General features: G+C 48.5%; 3 protein-coding genes across 5 annotated transcripts in view; 2 read left to right on the top strand and 1 right to left on the bottom strand.

The window, feature by feature from the left end:
• The first annotated feature begins 553 nt into the window (after nucleotides 1–553).
• On the top strand, nucleotides 554–3,501 carry Fuom (fucose mutarotase). Its single transcript, XM_028787174.1, has 6 exons — nucleotides 554–648; nucleotides 1,273–1,341; nucleotides 1,520–1,590; nucleotides 1,736–1,834; nucleotides 3,009–3,082; nucleotides 3,277–3,501. The coding sequence occupies exons 1-6, from the start codon at nucleotides 564–566 to the stop codon at nucleotides 3,338–3,340; spliced, it is 462 nt and encodes a 153-aa protein (XP_028643007.1). The 5' UTR covers nucleotides 554–563; the 3' UTR covers nucleotides 3,341–3,501.
• A 1,915-nt stretch (nucleotides 3,502–5,416) lies between these two features.
• Nucleotides 5,417–9,222, bottom strand: Prap1 (proline rich acidic protein 1). The gene is made up of 5 exons (XM_028787128.1): nucleotides 9,156–9,222; nucleotides 7,576–7,642; nucleotides 6,425–6,477; nucleotides 5,836–5,942; nucleotides 5,417–5,733 (listed from the first exon to the last, which is right to left on the bottom strand). The coding sequence occupies exons 1-5, from the start codon at nucleotides 9,161–9,163 to the stop codon at nucleotides 5,519–5,521; spliced, it is 450 nt and encodes a 149-aa protein (XP_028642961.1). The 5' UTR covers nucleotides 9,164–9,222; the 3' UTR covers nucleotides 5,417–5,518.
• Nucleotides 9,223–15,716: 6,494 nt separating this feature from the next.
• Caly (calcyon neuron specific vesicular protein) overlaps nucleotides 15,717–18,960 on the top strand; it is a 13,483-nt gene continuing 10,239 nt past the window's right edge. Inside the window, exons 1-2 of one of the 3 annotated variants that reach the window (XM_028787177.1) lie at nucleotides 15,958–16,164; nucleotides 16,738–16,895. The gene's annotated coding sequence lies outside the window, so the exon portion shown is untranslated. Of the gene's footprint in view, nucleotides 15,798–15,957; nucleotides 16,165–16,737; nucleotides 16,896–18,960 lie in introns of those variants that run through there. The other 2 variants (XM_028787176.1, XM_028787178.1) reach the window with 2 other exon arrangements.

The raw sequence follows: 18,960 nt of genomic DNA, 5'->3' as shown, positions 1-18,960 counted from the left end.
AGCTTCCAGATGGCTCCTGACTTTAGAGAGTTCAAGAAAATTTGATGTATGCAGACTGCCCTAAGAAAGACCTCCCCTGGTGAAGCTCTCAGCTACTTAAAACTATTTGGTCTCTGGCCCCAGCACAAATCTGGGGTTTTGATTTGCTTTTGCCTCTATACTGACTTGCCTCTTGGACTGGTCCTAATCCCTTGAAACCACTCACACACTGAAGCAGAAAGCGCTCCCCTTACCTCCCACACTTTATCCATCACTACCACCAAGCTGGACAGCAGTGGCCATACCAAAGCCATCTAGACTGGGGCACCAGAGATCCTAGGGCCAAGGTGGTGCCTGACCTGTGTTCGTGAGTGCTTCTCAAACATTTTTCTGCTTCCCACACAGACTTATTTTCTGAACTTTCCCACAATCTGCCTGGCCTCAGAGTTTTGCATTTCACCCCAGAGCCAAGGGCCTAACACAGTTAGTTACCCAGTTGTTGGGCCCACCTCTCCTCCAGCCCCGCCCCAATCCATGTGGCACCGCCCAGCTGGCAACTCCCGCCCTCTACCAATTCTGCAGCCATGGTTGCGCTCAAGGGTATCCCGAAGGTGCTGTCCCCGGAGCTGTTGTTCGCTCTTGCGCGGATGGGGCATGGAGACGAGATTGGTGAGCACATAGAGAGCTGGCAGCGCGGCCCTCTGACAGGGGTGCGATCCACGCAGGAGTCCTTAACCCGCAGGATTCAGGAAAGGCTGGGGACACTGCCGCAATCGCCTTGCCCTTCGGAGCAGGAAACTATCCAGCTGCTTGAGGAAAGAGCTGAGCTGAGGCCTGCGATTGGACCAGGCCATAGAACAACGAGAAGGGCAAACCTGGTTCCAAGTTCAGCAGCAGCGGGGAGTAATTCCCAGACCTCCCACGTGGCCTCCCAGGCTACCCCGAGGTCTGCCGGTTTCTTGACCCTGGCCTGGTGCCCTAGGGCAAGGCGGGGACAAGACTGAGGCTGGAGTGTAACTATTGATTGGTTACTCCTCCCAGACACTGGTTTCATTTACAGTTTCTTTCTTTTTTCCTTAATCTTTTGAAAGTGATTACGGGGTGGCTCACGATCTAATCCACCAACTGGAGTGAGAGTGATATACTGGCCAGGCATGTGGACATCCCAGACAGTGGGCTGTGCTAATGCACAGGGAAGTGTGGCTTTGACATACGCATGGTTATGTGAGGTGACCATTAGGGAGGGAGAACTGCACTGATTCCAGCCCATCTTTCCCCTTTCTGACTTTTCAGTCCTTGCAGATGCGAACTTCCCTACCTCCTCCATCTGCCAGTGCGGGCCTGTAGAGATCCGAGCCGACGGTGAGCACCACAGGGCTGAGGTGGGAACAGTCCTGGTTCTGTGGCCTCTCTGTCCTGGCCCCTCATTCCTGTTGGCTGGTTGCTTAAATGTTGAGGTCCAAAAATAAAAGGTTTAGACAGGTGGGAGGTTACAGGTCATGTTGAGAGCAGAAGCCTGAACCCAGCTCTGCCTTCCTAGGCCTGAACATCCCACAGCTCCTGGAGGCTGTGCTGAAGCTCCTGCCCCTGGACACCTATGTGGAAAGCCCGGTGAGGACCAAAGGCTGTGTTGCTGATCTGGGCCTCAGTTTCCTCTTTGCTAGACTTCATATGGCTATATGTCTCAAAAGGGCTTCCTTCCTCAGTGGAGCCAGGGAGGTGTGTGAGGCCACAGAGCTGACCCCTGTCTCCCCAGGCTGCTGTCATGGACCTGGTGCCCAGTGACAAGAAGAAGGGCCTGCAGACCCCCATATGGGACCATTATGAATCCCTTCTTCTCAAAGCTGACTGTAAGGTGAGTGCAGCTCCAACCATGGGGCCCTCTGTCTCCTGGCAGCTCGGCCCTGGAAGGGTGAATCATGGGAGTGGACAGGGAAGAGGTGTGTCTGAGCTCTGTGGCCACCTCCCTCTCTTCCCAAGCCTCTTCCTCCCAGAATCCTGACCTATGTGCCTTGGGAGTTGGTCGCATTTGAGTCAGAGGATTGTGGTCTCCAGGATGGGGTCTTCTGTAACCTCCTACAAATGTCCGTCACCCTAGGTCTTGCTCTTTGCCACCTCATTTTTCTAAGGTCTGCCTGTCACACAGTGCGCATCCCTGCCTGGCAGGGGACACACCTATCCTTCTAAAGGAGCCATTAGATACGAGCAGCATCCCTTGAGTACTCTTGTCCTAGACAGAGGACTTCCAAGGAAGTTTAAAGGGTCTAGAGCAATGGTTCTCAACCTGTGGGTCGCAACCTCCAAAGATGAAAAAACATATTTATGTTGCAATTTGTTACAGTATAAAATTACAGTTATAAAATAGTAATGAAAATAATACAGTTAGGGGTCACCTCAGCCTAAGGTATTAAAGAGTAGTCACAACATTAGGAAGTGTCTTAGTTAGAGTTTTACTACTGTGAATAGACACCATGACCAAGGCAACACTTATAAGAACAATATTTAATTAAGGATGGCTTACAGGTTCAGGGGTTCAGTCCATTATCACCAATGTGGGAGCATGGCAGCATCCAGGCAGGCATGGTGCAGGAAGAGCTGAGAGTTCTACATCTTCATCTGAAGGCTGCTAGTGGAAGACTGACTTCCAGAGATCTAGGATGAGAGTCTTAAAGCCCATGCCCACAGTGACACACCTATTTCAACAAGGCCACACCTCCAAATAGTGCCACTCCTGGAGCCAAGCATATTCAAACCATGACAGGAAGGTTGAGAATCACTGATACCTTGCTGAGCTGAGTCCATACTCAGCAGGAACCTTGTCCTTCATAGGCTCAGGCAGGAATATAAAAGATGACCCTTATCTCTGGTTCCTTGAAACCCCAACATCAGGAGGACCAGAGGACTGGAGCCTAGAAGACCAGGGTTCCATTGCTGCTGCCTCCTGGCTATCTCCTGATGGGGGACTCAAGTCAGGAGTCCACCTAGAGGACTTTCAGACAAGGTCCCTCCAACTGCCTTTTGTCTTCCAGAAAGCCCTGATGAAGATAGAGAGATTTGAATTTTATGAACGTGCAAAAAAGGCATTTGCTGTTGTTGCAACTGGGTGAGTGTCTGCTGCATCCAGGTGACTTATTCAGGTCCCTGGGAACCGCCGCCACTTCTGCTTTGCCTGTGAAGACAGGAGGGATTTGGGCAGCAGAGTCCCTGGACATTGCTGAGCAGGAGGGATAGAAGCAGAAAGGGATCTGCTTTCTCTGAGGGCAAAGTTGGCGTCTCAGCACCCTGACCCTCTTGCAGGGAGACAGCACTCTATGGCAACATCATCCTCAAGAAGGGAACTCTTGACCTCGGACCCTCATAGAGACCACCCCAGGCTGACAGTTGACTGTGCCTGAACCCAATCAGCAAACCTTCCCTTGGCGGGAACCAGACCTGGACATCAGCCTCGGGTTCAAGAAGATGGCAGATCTTGAGAGACTCTGCTGACCCTGACAAATTCCCCCTTCCACGACTTGTGAAATTGATGAGGGAGGGAGAACAGTCATTGTCAATCTTTAATCTAAATGTTTTGTACTCATAAACTTGTCTTGTGGTGAGTTTCAGGAAGGCCATTAGCTTTCAAATAAGCATCCCTACCCATCCTTGATGAATCCTCAGTTAGAAAATCCACATGAGAATGAAGCATGGGGATGGTTTGAGGACTGGGAACTAGGCAGGAGCTAGGCCTGGGTAGGAACCTGGGAGCTGGATTGGGTCTGTGGCTATGGCCTGGCCTAGGCCTAGGCCAAGGGCTAGGCTAGTAGTTGATGTTGGGTATGGTACACAGCAGGGGGCTGGAGGTGGTTGCATTGGATGCCTGTATGGGATAAGAGCTTCTGCATTACCCACTTGGATTGCAATACACAGTGATTCTTGACTAGGGCCAATCTCTGAACTCCAAGCCAGAGGGCAAGTGACAGAGCTGGGCTGGACATCTTAGATAGAAGGGCTCTGACATTCAGAGATGACTGCTCAGCTGCTAGGGAGGGTATACGATCCTCTCTAGTTCAAGGTCAGAGAGGTCTGGCTGTGGGCTGGATCCCATGCAGATGTTTGGTAGGTTGAGCACCCACTACCTATGCATGAACAGCTATGTTAGGCCCAGGAACTCAGATGCAACCTGGCTGCTCCCAGCTTTGACTCCTCAGTTGTCCCAGGAGGTAAAGAATCACCTGAGGCTTGGTAAAGACAGAAATAAGAAGATCCGAGGAGGAGAACCTACGCAGGCAAGAAACAGTTCCCCTACTGAGTGCTTGGACTGGATCTCCAGTGCTTGTCTACAGACCATTGGTGAATGTTCATAGCAGTGTGGGAGCAATGGGCTCAAGTAATATGAAGACCCCAGATTTATCTGTAAGATAGAACATGGTTTCCTGCTTCGTGGGGCTTAGAGGCCATGGTGCATATGAGCCTTCACTCTCCCACTCATGTCCTTGAAGGAGTGGGGACAAGAGACATACACAGAGTTCTAGGGTGTGTGAGACCAGTAGACAACCTATATAGCTGCATGGGGTTTGGGTGCACTGAGATGGAGCATTAGTGGCCTCTGTTAAGCTGTCTGTTCTGCCTGAGCTACTAGGATTGGAAAATGTGTGCCTCTGTGACCCTTTAGTGCCTTCCACTGCACAGGTGGGATTAGTAGTCACCCCAGTACCTATACCACATGTAAGGTAATTCAGATGACACATGCTTAGGCCTTGTGAGCCAGGCCATGTGGAAGGACAGGCACCCCAGAAAGATCCAGGTACTGCCCAGAAAACTAGGACAGAGAGTATGTATCCTGACTCACTCTTTTAAGCACCTGTCCGATGATGTACCTATCTGCCTATGTACCCATGCACATATGTATACACTGTGTACACCCACACACCTCGATGCTTGTGTACACAGAAAGCTGTTTGCCTGCCCACCATTGTACCTATGTACAGTGTAACCATACACATGTACACCATCTGTATACATCATTGTAACTGTGGACCTGTTCATGTGTGTACCTATGAGTCTGCACATTTTAACTATGCACCTATGCATAGGTATACCTGTGCACATGTGAAACCATTTACCTGTACACCTACACACTCATCAACCTATGTCCCACACAACCTCCCTCCTCTTCAAGCATTTCCTCAGACTCTTCTGTGGGAAGTCCCAGGATGGGCTTCCCTTCTGAGGCTGATGCTGCTTACTGGTCCCTACACTGACTGCTGACACATCTATCATTTCATCCCTATGTGAGGAGAAATGGACCCAAGGAGAATTGTTCATGAGCTGAGGGTCAGGTAAACCTTGTGCCCTGTCCATTGGAAGGTTTTGATGAGCCATAGGTAGGACAGCTTAGTTCTTCCTCCAAGATGCAGCTTCTGTGTCCCAAAATTATTGGTCTTAAAGATACTCATTCCTTCCACCAATTTTCAGGTGTTTATTTTTTTTCTAGCTGGGGAGAGTCAGTGGTCACAACAGCCTGGACCTCAGGACAAGAGTGGGAAAGTGGTTAGGGCTCTCAAGAATCCTCCATAGAGTGGGAGATGTGGTCAAGGTCCTCCTCTGGTCCCTGCAGCACCTGACGATACAGGATGGGCCAAGACTGGGGCACTTCTTCATTCTGGACATCCTCGTACATGGGATGGTATATGCTGTCAAGATCCTGTTCTGGACCCTGAAGAGGATTCCGAAAGCGGCTCAGGATGTCCTCAGTCTCCACCCAGGTCATGGCATCTGTGGAAAGGCAGAAGTAGCTATAGCCTCCCTCACAAGATCCTTCCCACTAGCCTTCTGTCCGAATGGACCCCCATGATGTGGCCTTGATCCCACTCTGACCTGGGCGCTTTTCCTCAGCAGCTGCAAGCTTCTGCTTGGGTACAGGAAGCAGTGCCCCCAGCTGGTTGTCCTTTTCAAGAGGCTCCATGGCTCCAGTACCCCAGGCCCTGCCAGCATGAGCAGGGTAAGGTTCACACTCAGGTGAGGCGAGTTAGACATGACCAGCCCCACTTTCAAAGACATTCCCTGTCCCTAGGCAGCTGCTGGCCCTGGGAAGCTGTTTCACACCCACCCACTTTATCAACTGCCCAGTAAGGCCTGGGTCAAGTTCATGGCTCTGTGCTCCTAGCATCTCTACTGTACTAAGTGCAGGGATGGGGCCCAAGAAGGTCAGAGCCTTCCCTGAGCAGCATCCTCAAGGGTAAGGGAGGCATGCAATATGCTGTTCTAAAACAAAGCCCATTGGAGGCTGCAGGGAGAAGTGAGTCTGGGAGATGGCCAGGGGTCCCTAGTGCCTGCTCCTGGGAGGAAACCCCCAAGGAGGGATGCCTGTTGGGTTTGAGTATCACTTCTCCTAGAAGCTTCTGAACAGCCATGTTCTCCAGTTCCCCCAGTGCATCAGCCCACACTTGCTTTCTGGGACACTTACTTCTCTGTTTCCTGTTCAGGGAACACATGTTTGCCTTTGGTCTTGACAGAGACCTAGAGAGACCAGGTGAGGATTTTGCTAGTTAGTGACCCAAGGTTGGAGGACACCAGGGAGAGGCTACTCTAAGACCCATCTACAGGTAGGACTTCAGTGCAACCTGTGTTTAACTCTAGGAGATGAGGATTATTATGGATATAAGAATTGCAGATAGAGGATTTAGGACACCAGCCTGTTCCCAAATTGCCAGCCTTCCCAAACACCCAGCCAGCTTAGGAGAAAATAGAGCTCTTCAGCTGGTACCCAGGGCTCACTTTGGACTCTGCACCCTTACTCCACCCCAGTGTTTTGCACTAATTAAAGCTGTGCTCGCCCCTCCCCATCCTGGCTAGTGGCCCAGAAGGTAGTCAGCTCCTCTGAACTTAATACCTTAATGAAGACAAAGTACCAAGAAGGATGTGAGGCACAGGGTGACCCTGGGGAAGTGCCCAGCTCCAAGAAGCTGTGGGTGGCTATGGAAGGTGGGCCTCCCTCATCTTCTTTTTTCTGCCACGTGTGCAGAGTGAGTGGACTTGGCCCAGGGCAAGCTCAGTGCATTTTCAGCCAGGGTAACTGTTTCCAGTCTATAAATCATGCCCTGAGTGAGTCTACACAGTACGGAGAGGACCCACCTCACACAGGGTCTTCTGAGGTATTTTAGACTTCCACGTCCTCAGCCATAATCACCTGTGTCATGACCCATATCCTCTTATCCTGGGGCCACCCGAACACCATGAAGGACCATGTTCCCCCATCCTGGGGTCTTGCAGGTGTCACGGAGGCTCACATCCCTATGTGGTTACATAGGTGTGAAGGAGACCCATGTCCTTTGGGTCGCCTGGATGTTGTCGAAGCCCATATCCTCATCTGGTAACCTCGGTGCCTTGGAGATTTTCCCAGTAGACCCCAGAAGGGCTCAGACCCTTTTCTTCCTGAGGTCCCTCCTCAGTGTTCACATGGAGCTGCTACCACATCCATCACACATCCCTGCCTTGACTCCCTTCTCCTTGCTAGCTTAGGGTGTGGAGAGACAGAAGTCCTTTCTGGTATTCCCTGCTAACTAGGGCAGAGGTTGGCAGCCATGAATGGGGTGAAGTAGAGGGGCCCTTGCATACCTGGTGTGCTGGGATTGCACCTGCCTCCCACAGCAGTGCAGCCACCAAACAGGTGGCCAGGAGAAACCTAGGGGACCAGAAAGGGAATGTGAAGCGGTGAGGGATCACCTTAGCTCCAGACCTACCAGAGCAGGTAGCCTGTGTGTGTCATAGACAGAGAGACCAAGAGATGTCTCTCCTGATCCATTGGAAGATCTCGACTCTGGTCTTACAGAAAAGGACCTGCAGGCAGGATAAGCAAGCAAGATGTTCAGGACACTCCTGCTCTATGTCTCGATGACAAGTTCTCCATCTGTGGCCAAGACACCTCATGCCCTACGATGACAGGACACTGGCAGTGCTGAGGATTCCAGAGGCTACCTAAGGACACACATGTGAGCTTGCACATATACATATGCCTGAAAACATCGATGGAGGGGATGGATGGAGGCCCTAGCACACCGCCATGCACTCTTGAGGCCATGATCCATGGTATTGGGAGTAACTTCCAGTGGACCCTCAGGTGGCCAGTAGCCCCAGCCCCATCATGCAGACAGAAGAAATGCTGAACATATGGTTGTGAAGAGATGTGCATGTGTGTGAAGTATGTGTGTATTTGTTGGTATATGGTATGCATGTATATACATTGTGTGTGTGTGTGTATGTGTGTGTGTCTGTGTGTGTGTGTGTGTCTGTGTGTGTGTGTGTGTGTGTGTATACAGAATGAGACCTCAAAGAAATCTCTCTTCTCTATGATTCAGCCCTTTGGGATAGGGATCAAAGGACAGCAGATGGGGATCTGGCTACATAGGCTTGAGTAGCCCTGCCTCACCTCAGGACCACTAGGCAGAGGCCTATTGTGTGCTGGGAAGAGAAATGAACATGGAAACTCTCATCCTAGCCTTTGTATTGCCCCCCCATCTACCTCCATGATGACTAAGGTCATGCAGGGGACCTAGGCCTCTCTGAGAATCAAACCCTAGCTCCTGGGTGACCAACTCTCAGGTTCCCTGATTCCTGCACTGCCTCTACCCTGCCGGTCCTCAAAGGCCTGCTACATATTCCCGTGCCTCCCTTACCCTGCCACTGTCCCTTTTCTTTTGGGACATCATAGCCTGGAATGTTGCTTCTTCCCAGGGGAGATTTAGGATCTAATTTTCCACTGGCTCAGGGACCCCATGGGTCAAACCACCCTCATGCGTATCTGGAGGCCACTTGAGCTGCTCTTGGAGGTAAACCCTGAATTGCAGATCTGAAAGTGAGTGTTTTGCAGAAAAGAGAACTTTCCCTCCCTCCCTCCCTCCCTCCCTCCCTCCCTCCCTCCCTTCTTCCTTCCCTTCCTCCCTCTCATCCTTCATCCCTTCTTACTTCCCTCCCTTCCTCCCTCTCTTTCTTCCACCCACTCTTTCCCTAAGACTCTCCCCTGGAATTAGGCTTCTGGTTCAGATGGAGAAACTCTCAGGGTCTCTCTCTCTAAGCCAGAGCTCCTAGACTCAGACCCAGTGTGACCCTAACCACACAGCCAGGCCCACTTTGGTCAATGTACCCAGCTGCCAGCTTTTATGGATAGAAAAGTTAGGGCCCAGAGGCCATGGCATCACCTCTTCATGACTGGGGCTCCTTTTCGGTGCTCTAGGCAAATGGAGAAGCTGCAGATCCCAGGGTCCAGGTGCCTGGTCCTCTTCCTCCCAACCCTGGCTGCTTAGGGTTTTATCTTTCCTACATGGGTGTGTCTGACCAGAGGTCAGGGACCAGCAATCACTGGGCCATAAGCCACGCCTGCCCACCAGGTAGCATGAGCAGTGAGCACAGACTGAGCCCCGGGAGACTTTTGATCTCCCACCTGCCAGTTCTACACTAAGACCTGCCCTTCTCCCCACTATGATTGACATGGACTCTAACCCTTTGAAACCGTAAGCTCCAAATTGGACATTTTTATAAGTTGCCTTTGTCATGGTGCTTTGTAACAGTGTTAGAGAAATAACAAAGATGCTTTGACACTGCAGTCAGGAAAACTGCAGACAAATAAAATATTATCAAGTAAAGTACACAAGAAATGATCCCAAGAATGTAAAGTTGGTCTAGTATTTAATCTTCTAAGCTATAAATGAAGGACAAAGAGCATGTACTTATTTTAATAGACAAAAAAAAAAGCATTTGACAAAATCTGGTATCCATTCATGCTTAATATGGGGGTGGAGTGGAGATAGAGCTTAGCAGTTAAGAGGATACACAACTTGTAAAAAAATGTCAAAGACCAGCTTTGACATCCACGGGGTAAACAGAGGCAGGCATCAAGGTGTGGTGTCAGTGAATCAGTGATCTGGTCAGTGCTGATGGCAGCTGATGGGGGTCAGAGCTGACAACAACTGACAGGATCTGCTGCTGCTGGCAACCAGCAATTAGAGAAACCACTCAGCACACTCCTCTCTGAGGGAACAAAGCTTGATTGGACCTGGCACTCCGTGACCAGTGAGAAACTCAGAACTCTTTAAGCTCTTAGGGACCAGCGAGAAAGAAAAGGAAGAGAGAAAATTCACACACATGGGGTGGGGGTGGGGGGGGGTGAAGCAAAAGCAGTCTCCAATAACTTTACACATACAAATACACGCATATGTATATAAGTACCTACAGACAGACAGACAGATAGACATATATACATTCACACATTGAATGGATGGAGCAAAGCTCCAACAAGAAGACTCCAAGCATTTCACACATATATACACATACACAATCATATATATACATGTACATATGTACACACAGTTGGTGAATGGAGCTCTAACACACTTTATTTTTTCTTCCATAGCTTTCATATCCCAGCAAAATGTTTCAAGCAGTATTGAATTACAACATGATTATATTCTATTTTTCTTCTAGTGAATGACAATGAAAAAAACAAAATGTTCCCCAATATTTTTACAAGAAATAAAATTGCATAGTGCAGGTAAGAAAACAAATTATTCCCAAGAACCCATGTACACTCATAACTAAACAATGTGTTATAGATTAACAAAGTATGTGCAAGCAAGGTAGTTTTCTCAGCCAGTTTCTCTTACTGGAAGGCAGCAACTTGTGATTACAAAGACAGAATCAAATATTTTATTATTTATCTTAAAAAGTAATCTTATAAGAATCTTAAAGGAATCATAAATCTAAACTTTTGTATAAAAAGTAAGCAGTCATACCTATTTTAATTCCTCAGTGTATGATTCTCATCAACAATTACTCATCAACAATTTTTATGAAATCAATAAGGAAGCTGAGGGCAAACGTAGGTACAAGAAATCAATCATCGCCTGTCTAGCCTCGGTGAGAGTCACGTCAGCCAGTGCTGCCATTGTTCTTGTTCCCTGACCTTAAAAAATCTCTAGCTTAAATATTAAGAGAGTGGTTTTCTGAACTTCAAATTGTTCCCTAAGATTTTCTACATCAGAGCCACTAGCAAAAACATCTTAACCTAGCTTCACTAATAACTTTATTTGTCCAAATGCTTTCTAAGGGTGGTGGTCACTGCTGACAGTCTACATCTCTAAGTTCTTTCCTAGGGTGGTGGATAAATCACTAACTTGCTCCAGGAACAATACCTGAAAGAGATCAAGCACTATTCTGTGAGTGCCAGAGATACTGTCCAGTGAGAGACTGGAAGCTCCTTAGAGTTTTCATACAGTTCTTAGATTAAGAAGAATGTGAAGGGTTTAACAAGCAGAGCAAACCTCCCTAACAACATGACGTCCTCAGGACACATAGTCATAGTCCTCAGGGGCCATGTCTGCCTGAGGTAAACCCATCCTGACTGTGCTAACCAATAAGTGGCATTCCATGAGTTCTAAAGCCATTTTTTGTTCCTCCTGCATGGCCCTGGGCAACAACTATTGCAGAGGACCTGGATTCTGTCTCCATCCTGTGCAGCAAACATCCACCTGTAACTCCCAGAAACTCCAGTTTAAGAAGGATAGGAAGGAAGGGAGGAAGAGAAGGAGGGGGGAGAGAAGGAAAGGGAAGGGAAGGTGGGGAGGGGAAGGGAAGGGAAGGTGGGGAGGGGAAGGGAGGAGAAGGGATGGGAGGGGGAGGGGGAGGAAGAAAGAAAAGAACAGGGTGTGGTGGAGAATACACGTAATCCGAGCACTCAGGAGGCTAGGCCAGGAGAATAACAAGTGACAAAGCCTGGGCTACATAGGCAGAAGGGAGATAGAATTATACCCCCAAAGTATGTTTATCTTTAGTCTCTTAATAATGTAACTTTGGGAGGGATCAAATTGTTGCTGTAAGCAAAGCATATTTATCCACAAATGGAAAAGACACAAGGCTTTTTGATGAATTCCTAGCTCATGAAATGAGGAAAGGAAAATCCAGAAGCTTGAATTCCCTGTCAAGATGCTGGAAGCAAAAAGCTGGAATTGAGTAAGACAGAAACAAAATTAAGACAGTTGATGGGGAAACGAATCACCCTCGCTTTCAGCACTCATCACAACATCCCACTAACAACTGATGGTCAGGAAGCCCTCCCTCACCAGGACGAAAGATTGAAGCAAAGAGCCTGGTCAAAGGACAACTCCTAATTTACGGTGTTAGTAGTAAAGAGAGAGGGCAGGAAGACTGTTGTACTGACTGTCACTGTTGGTAAGTCTAGGGGTCTGGACCAGGTTCATTTTTTATGTCAGTTAAAGAATTAAAAGGCAGGAAAAATCTGGAGCACAACAGGTAGTGCTAGAAAACCTCAACCATCATAGACAAAAACAGACAGAGCAGTTGAGGAAAGAGTTTACTGGAGTGAGGAGACACACATGCAGAGAACAAGACTCTCTGCAAACTAGAGGTGTGCTCTGGATGCCAAAAGAGCCAATGTCTTCTCTAGGGCTGGGATTTTTAAAGTCTCTGAAGGGTCTTCTTCCCCTAATTTAAGGTTGGTCAGTTTGAAGAAAGATAGGGTGGTTGATTGGCCCTAGCAGTTATGTAAACATATCCGTGTCCTGGGACCTTGAATTTGTTGAGCCAGTTCACCAGCAGGCTCCCTGCTGGAGGAAGAAAAAGCCCACAAATTTTAAACTGATGGGTTTTTGTCTTAGGTCAGGAGAGTGAAGAAGAAGTCAGCCATGGCCCCTCTCCCTGTCTGTCTGTCTAGCAGAGAGTCTGTCTAACTGCTAGTCTTTCAAGCTTGGACAAATCTGAAATTGAAGGTTACTAAGATACACACTCAACAGAGCTCGCCCGGACTGGACCTTCTATGATCTCTTAACAGACTTCCTTGTGGGCTAAGAACTGGGCAATGCTTTCACAGCTGAGTGGATGGAACTGAGCCCAGCTCTGGAGGCCCTGAGGACACCTTCCCTGACAGAGGGTTTTGGTCAAAGACTATGGCCCTGCAAGGCACTCTGAAGGTTCAGAAAATTTTTGCCAGTTCGAGAAATCTACCCTAACACCAGACATGCCTGCCTTTGAAATGTTACTAACCTCATATCATGAAAAAATTAACAAATTTAAATATTGCTATTATGCTCCTACTTACTGTTAACTTGGACAGAGTGAGGGGGGGCACACATGCGCACAATGTATTACTTCTAGATTTTTGCAGAACCTAACAGTGCTCAATAAAGCTGTTCTATCAAAAAAAAAAAACCTCTAAAAAACTTAGTAAACAAGAAGACAAACAACCTGATTAAAAAATATTTAGAACATCTGAATTTATCTTTCACTAAAGAAGACATGCAAAGAACCACTGGCCCCAAGAGAAGATGCCAGGTTTCAGTAACTAGAGTAATGAGGCTGTAAACTGCAGAGTCCACCAGGCATTGCTGGGATATTGCTACTGGCTGAGTGGTCTCCTTTAAAGTCTCACATTGACGTTCTAATCATTTAGAATGAATGTATTTGCAGACAGGATCTTTTTAAAAGGCTGTAAAGGGTTAAGGATTGTGATGGATGATCCTGGTTCTCCACTTGACTGTATCTGGGATTGATTAAAACCCAAGCTGCTGAATGCAAGAAGAAAAACCCTGGTGGCAGTCCAGATAAGAGTACATGGAAGGGGGGCTGGAGAGATGGCTCAGTGGTTAAGAGCACTGACTGCACTTCCAGAGGTCCTGAGTTCAAATCCCAGCAACCACATGGTGGCTCACAACCATCTGTAATGAGATCTGATGCCCTCTTCTGGTGTGTCTGAAGACAGCTACAGTGTATTCATATATAATAAATAAATAAATCTTTAAAAAAAAAAAAAAAAAAAAAAAAAAAAAAAAAAAAAAAAAAAGAGTACATGGAAGGAAGAAGCTGCTGTTTGCCTGTTTGCCCTCACTCTCCCTGGCAAACTCGTCCATCCTGTGGCTTTGGCATCAGAACCAACTTCTGGATTCTGACATAGTCCGGGTATCAGCAGCTCTCCAGGAATCCTCCAGGCCTCCAGAACCAGCTTGGAACTGCTGAAACATCTGTCCTCATGGATTGAAAAATTACTGGATTCTCAGCCTCCATTTTGAGCCACTCATTGTTGGACTACTCAAACCACGTCCTCTAAGCCAATCTAATAAATCCCATATATATATATATATACATACATTATATATATATATATATATATATATATATATATATGTGTGTGTGTGTGTGTGTGTGTGTGTATAAATTCAATCAGTTCTGTTCTATTAGAGAGCCCTGACTAATTGATAGAATGCTTGCCAAACATGCAGAGAGCCTTGAATTCCATTCTGAGGACCACATAAATGGCTATAGTGGTGTACACCTGTAATCCCAGCACTCAAGGGGTAGAGTCAAGAGGATCAAGGATTCATCGCCATTCTAAGCTACACAGAGAATTCAAAGCCAATGCTGTCACAAGAAGAGCAAGGAAAAGGGAAGGGAAAGAGGAACAGAAGATAAGAAGAGGAAGAAGAAGAGGAGGCTAAAACAGTATGATCGGTGTTCTTTAAGAATGGATTAGGACACTGGCACTCTCTACAGAAGTAAGGGAGCAGGCTATCAGCAGGACCTTCACCAGCACCTTGATCTCAGAGCTTTGGCCTCCAGAAATAGTAAGACTAATTGTCTGTGGCAGCTTGTTATGACAGACTGGTAGGCTGATGCCGTTGTCGATAATGAGACAATAACAAATGTTGATGGATATAAAGAACCAATAATGGGAACGTAAAATAGTACAGGCACTTTGGGGAAAACAATTTAGCATTGTCTTTAAAAGTTAAATGTTGGTCTTGGAAAAATGGCACCATTATTAAGAACACCTGATGCTCTCGGATTGGGCCAGAGTTCAGTCCCCAGCACCCATATTGACAGCTCACCACCATTGCGCTTTTCAGCATCTACCCAAGAGCAATAAAAGCAGTGTCTAACAAAGACTTGGTCGGGAATTTTGTTACATTTCAAGCAACAGACACAAAGGAGAACAATCCAGACGCCTGCCTGTGGACAGGCCATGATTCATGACAGCTACGGGATTCCAGTCAACAGCAAGCTAGAGAAGCTGTGGATACAGAGTACTGCCGTTCGCCAGCATTCCTGAGTGTGAGACCAGGAGGAGCACATCCACTAGAGATGCCCTGTGTGAAGCGAGGCATACTCTCAACCAAACATCTGTCCAGTGCCTTCTGCATATTGCTATTACGCAGACAACAGTGACCAAGCAAGACAAGGCCAGTCTTAGGAAAGCTTCCAGCCCAGAAATTCAGACACTGACGTCTAGAGGAGCACCCTCTAGGTGAGAGGCCAACCACAGCTGTCCTGACCCCAGCTTCTATTATGAGATGTCAGGGGAAGCATCAGGCTCTCCCTTAACCCCAGGAGTTAAAGCACCCAGGGCTCCTCTGGTCTCCGTTTGCCCCCTGCAATGAAGTGATGTGAGATGTAAGAGCCAGTGTGATGTATGACTTGGCATGCCGTGTGTGTCAGGGGTGCAAATTGTGTGTGAAGTGTGTCTTAGCAATATGTAAGATAGGGAGGGGGAAGTATGTATCAAGTATGTGAGATGTATGTCCCGGGTGTGTGAGTGCAAGTGTCAGATGTGTGACTGTGATCAGAGGCAATGCAGAGGTCTGCTGTGGGAGGGGGTGTGAGGCCACCTGAGCCACAGTGGTCCCTCCTCCAGCCTGCATCTCCATGGCAACCACAGCCTCGCTCTCAGGCTTCAGCCCCTAGCCCGCCCCGCCTGGTGGTGAAGCGTCTGGAACTGCATCCTCCGCATCCACACCGCATCCCTGTCCTCCCGCGACTGCGTCCTGCAGCAACTGCCTGTGAGCCATTTCCACGTTTCTCCTTTTGGAATGGGGACGAGGGGGCCAGCATGTGTGCGTGGGTGTGCAAGGGTGCAGGAATGTGTGAGGTGCGAGGAAGGGGGCGGGTGCAAGTGTGTTTGAATGTGCGCCTGTGGGATGTACGTACAAGAATATGGGTGTAGGGGTTGAGACTCTATGGGAGTGATTTTGTTGATCCGATGTCTGCCAGAGCGGTGGAGCACAGCCATCTCCTTCCTGTGGTCTCCACTAGAAGTCAGGCTGGCCCTGCTGGCTCCAGTGGAGGGTGGTCATTAGACCTCTCGGGATAGTCGGGAGCAGCAGTTCTGCTGACTTGAGGTGGATGGAATGGTCCCTAGACCTCAAGGTATGTCGAGAAACCCCTACAGGCCAGTGGGAGCCTGGACATTATGAAGAATAATGGCTTCTCAGCCTGCACAAATCCCATATGAAGCTGGAAATCCCTATCCTGGGCATAGTAGGGTAGCATGGGCGGCGGGACAGCAGGACCTCAGCTCTCTCAATTCACAGTGACTGCAGACCCCCTCCCTGTGGGCTGGCTCCACCTCTGCAGGTCTGGGAGAGCCAGTGGGAGCTGTGTATCTCCAAGGTGGCCCAGGGGCAAAAATGTCAGCTCCTATTTGGGTCTGACTGCTGGGAGGGGTGGGGTGCTAAAAAAGGAAACAGCTGGATGGAGAGAAAGGAGTCAGCAGAAGGGGTGTTGCCCAGAACATTGAATGGTGCGTGCAGCTGCCTGCGCATGGGAGGGCATGATGGGGGTCGCTGAGTGAAGGTTCAAGGATTGTAAAAGGTATAACAGCCACTTGTCTCAAACCACCTGCCGCGGGCTCCGATGCTGGGCCACAGGTGGCTGGTGAGTGTGGGGAGCCACAAGCAGCCGTGCCCCTCCTCTCTGTCCCTCTTTGCTTGGGCCCTACAGAACAACAGCTGTTCAAACTGGAGGCAAACCACCACTACCTAAAGGGCTTCGGTGCAAGCAGACCAGGGTGGGCACTGCGGCAATGCCGTGAGAGGAGAGAACGAGCCCCCACCAATGTGCACTTCTGTGTGACGCAGCATGAAAGGGTCCGTATGAAAGTGAGTCTGTGACCTCTAGCCCAGCTTTTACGGGCTTTCAAATAAAAATTCGCACCCTCCATCATCTGTCCGTTAGCATCTTGCTGGTGCACTGCCCCAGAACGTGACCAGAGATACCCCGCCCCGCCCCACCCCGCCCCCCGGAGAGCGCTGAGAATGAAGAACAAACACTCGGGAGACAAAACGACAGAGTAGGATAGAGGGAAGGACCGGTGGATGGTATTGGAAAGCCTTTCCAATTCTAAAGCTTTATGGTCCCTGTCATCTTCCCAGCGGGGATCCCAAAATCCAGAATGGAATCTTCTGGTGTGCCGAGAGGAGGGGAGAGTTGTCCACTCTTGGTTTGTGATGTTCTGCCTGGCGACGGAGGGCTAGACATTTGACAGGGAGCTAGAGGCCTGCCTCCGTTGCCATAGGAACCCGAGATGACGTAAACTAGCCCCCTCGGCTGCATCACCCAGGCAACCATAGGCGGAGCCCTTGCGGAGGCAGGGACCTCTTGCGGAGCAGTTGTAGAGGCTTGAATGCTTGGGATGCCATCTTCCCTCGGCTCTGCTTTCTTCCCTGGTTCTTTTGCCTCTGTGTATTACCTGGCCAGCCGTTTGTATTCTTTATCATTTCTGGTCCATCTCTATCATGATGCCCAGCGGGCTGCCCCCAGAGCATAAGGTTCCCCTTGAGCCAGCTCCCTCCTTAGGACCACCCCAAAAGGAAGTTCTTTGTTGACACTGCACACTGCTTGATTTCCATAAAGGCTCGGCCAGGCACAAGGTCACCCGTGTAACACACGTCAAAGGGACCTGGGTCCTAAATGCCCTGCCTGAGATGGGGAAGGTGTGTATGAAGATGCTGCTTCCCTCTTACAGCCATTCCTCCCTCATCCCCTGCCCAGCCTTCCTCTCTACTTTCTTGTACTGGGAAGTTCTGCATCCAGCTGTCCCTGACACAGGACAGCTTGAAAACACCACCTACTCTGTGTACCTCAGGCCCCGTCACATCTATGTAGCTGGCCAGTAGAGAAAGAAAAGCAGTGGTCACTTGCAGACCTGGAGGCTGCTGGCTTTCTCAGGGTGTCTGTCCCAAATAATCACAACTTTTACCATCCTGGAAGCAAGAAATCCAAAACCAGATTTCACCAGAGCTGTGTTTCTGTTGAGACTGTAAGGAGAGGGTCTTCCTTTGTTCCTTCCAGGCTCAGCTGTCCTGAGCAGTCTTAGATAACACTACATCACCCCAGCCTGCCACCATCTGCAGAAAGCATTCGTCTTATGTCCAAATCTTCTTGTAAGGATGCCCACTGTGGAATAACCCCCACCTCCCTACCCATTCTAGAATGACCTCATCTTAATTCCATCACAACTGTAAGGACTGTTTAAACGTCTCTATCAGTGGCACTAAGAGTTAGAAATTGTGGTTCTCCTCGTGGGGACGTCATTCAGCCCACAACAACCCTGTTGTCATTTGTGGGTTGCAAATATCTCCTAGTTTTGGCTTCTGTTTCTCCTCTTTGAATGTCTTGTCTTGATAGACAAGGATTTTTCATTTTAACACGGAAAGTAATTTTATTGAGATTTTCTTCTATTAGTACTGCTGGGGAAATCTTTCTCTTCCTGAGATTGTAAATATTCTCCTGCACTGTCTCTGGGGTGCTTTGTTGTCTCAGGTTTCCCTGTTCGTGCATCTAGAACAAATTCCTGAATTCATTTGTGCATTGTGTGTGCACATGTGTGTGCTCATTATCTGCATTCAAATATGCATGTAGGGACAAGATCACCGTTCCAAGCAGACTTTACTTATTAAGATGCAGGCAACTTCTCTGCTACTAACTAAGATCTGAATGTGTAGAGTGTGTCAAATAGGTTTCTCTCTGCAAAGCATCAACACCACCAGTGTACACTTCTGTGGTCAGGGCAGATACCCACCCAGCAGATGGACTTCCTTTGTTAAAACATCTTGTGTCTTTCTGCCTTCAACACAAACATTTTGATGTTTCAAGTTTATAAACAAATTTGGTGGGTTTTTTTTTTTTGGTTTTTTTTTTTTTTTTTTTTTTTTTTTTTTTTTT

This window comes from Grammomys surdaster, unplaced genomic scaffold, assembly GCF_004785775.1.
Source record: "Grammomys surdaster isolate TR1022 unplaced genomic scaffold, NIH_TR_1.0 125612, whole genome shotgun sequence".
Taxonomy (NCBI): domain Eukaryota; kingdom Metazoa; phylum Chordata; class Mammalia; order Rodentia; family Muridae; genus Grammomys; species Grammomys surdaster.
Note: the sequence above shows the minus strand (reverse complement) of the source record. Positions and strands in the feature narration are given on the sequence as shown.

Excerpts from the sequence above, each read along its gene's own strand:
- Fuom (XM_028787174.1), top strand. The coding sequence starts at position 564 with ATGGTTGCGCTCAAGGGTATCCCGAAGGTGCTGTCCCCGGAGCTGTTG. Across the intron at positions 1,342-1,519 it reads TGTAGAGATCCGAGCCGACG|GCCTGAACATCCCACAGCTC; the intron begins GTGAGCACCACA and ends CTGCCTTCCTAG. Across the intron at positions 1,591-1,735 it reads ACACCTATGTGGAAAGCCCG|GCTGCTGTCATGGACCTGGT; the intron begins GTGAGGACCAAA and ends CTGTCTCCCCAG.
- Prap1 (XM_028787128.1), bottom strand. Across the intron at positions 6,478-7,575 it reads GTGCAATCCCAGCACACCAG|GTCTCTGTCAAGACCAAAGG; the intron begins GTATGCAAGGGC and ends TGGTCTCTCTAG. Across the intron at positions 5,943-6,424 it reads CCTGAACAGGAAACAGAGAA|GGCCTGGGGTACTGGAGCCA; the intron begins GTAAGTGTCCCA and ends TCATGCTGGCAG.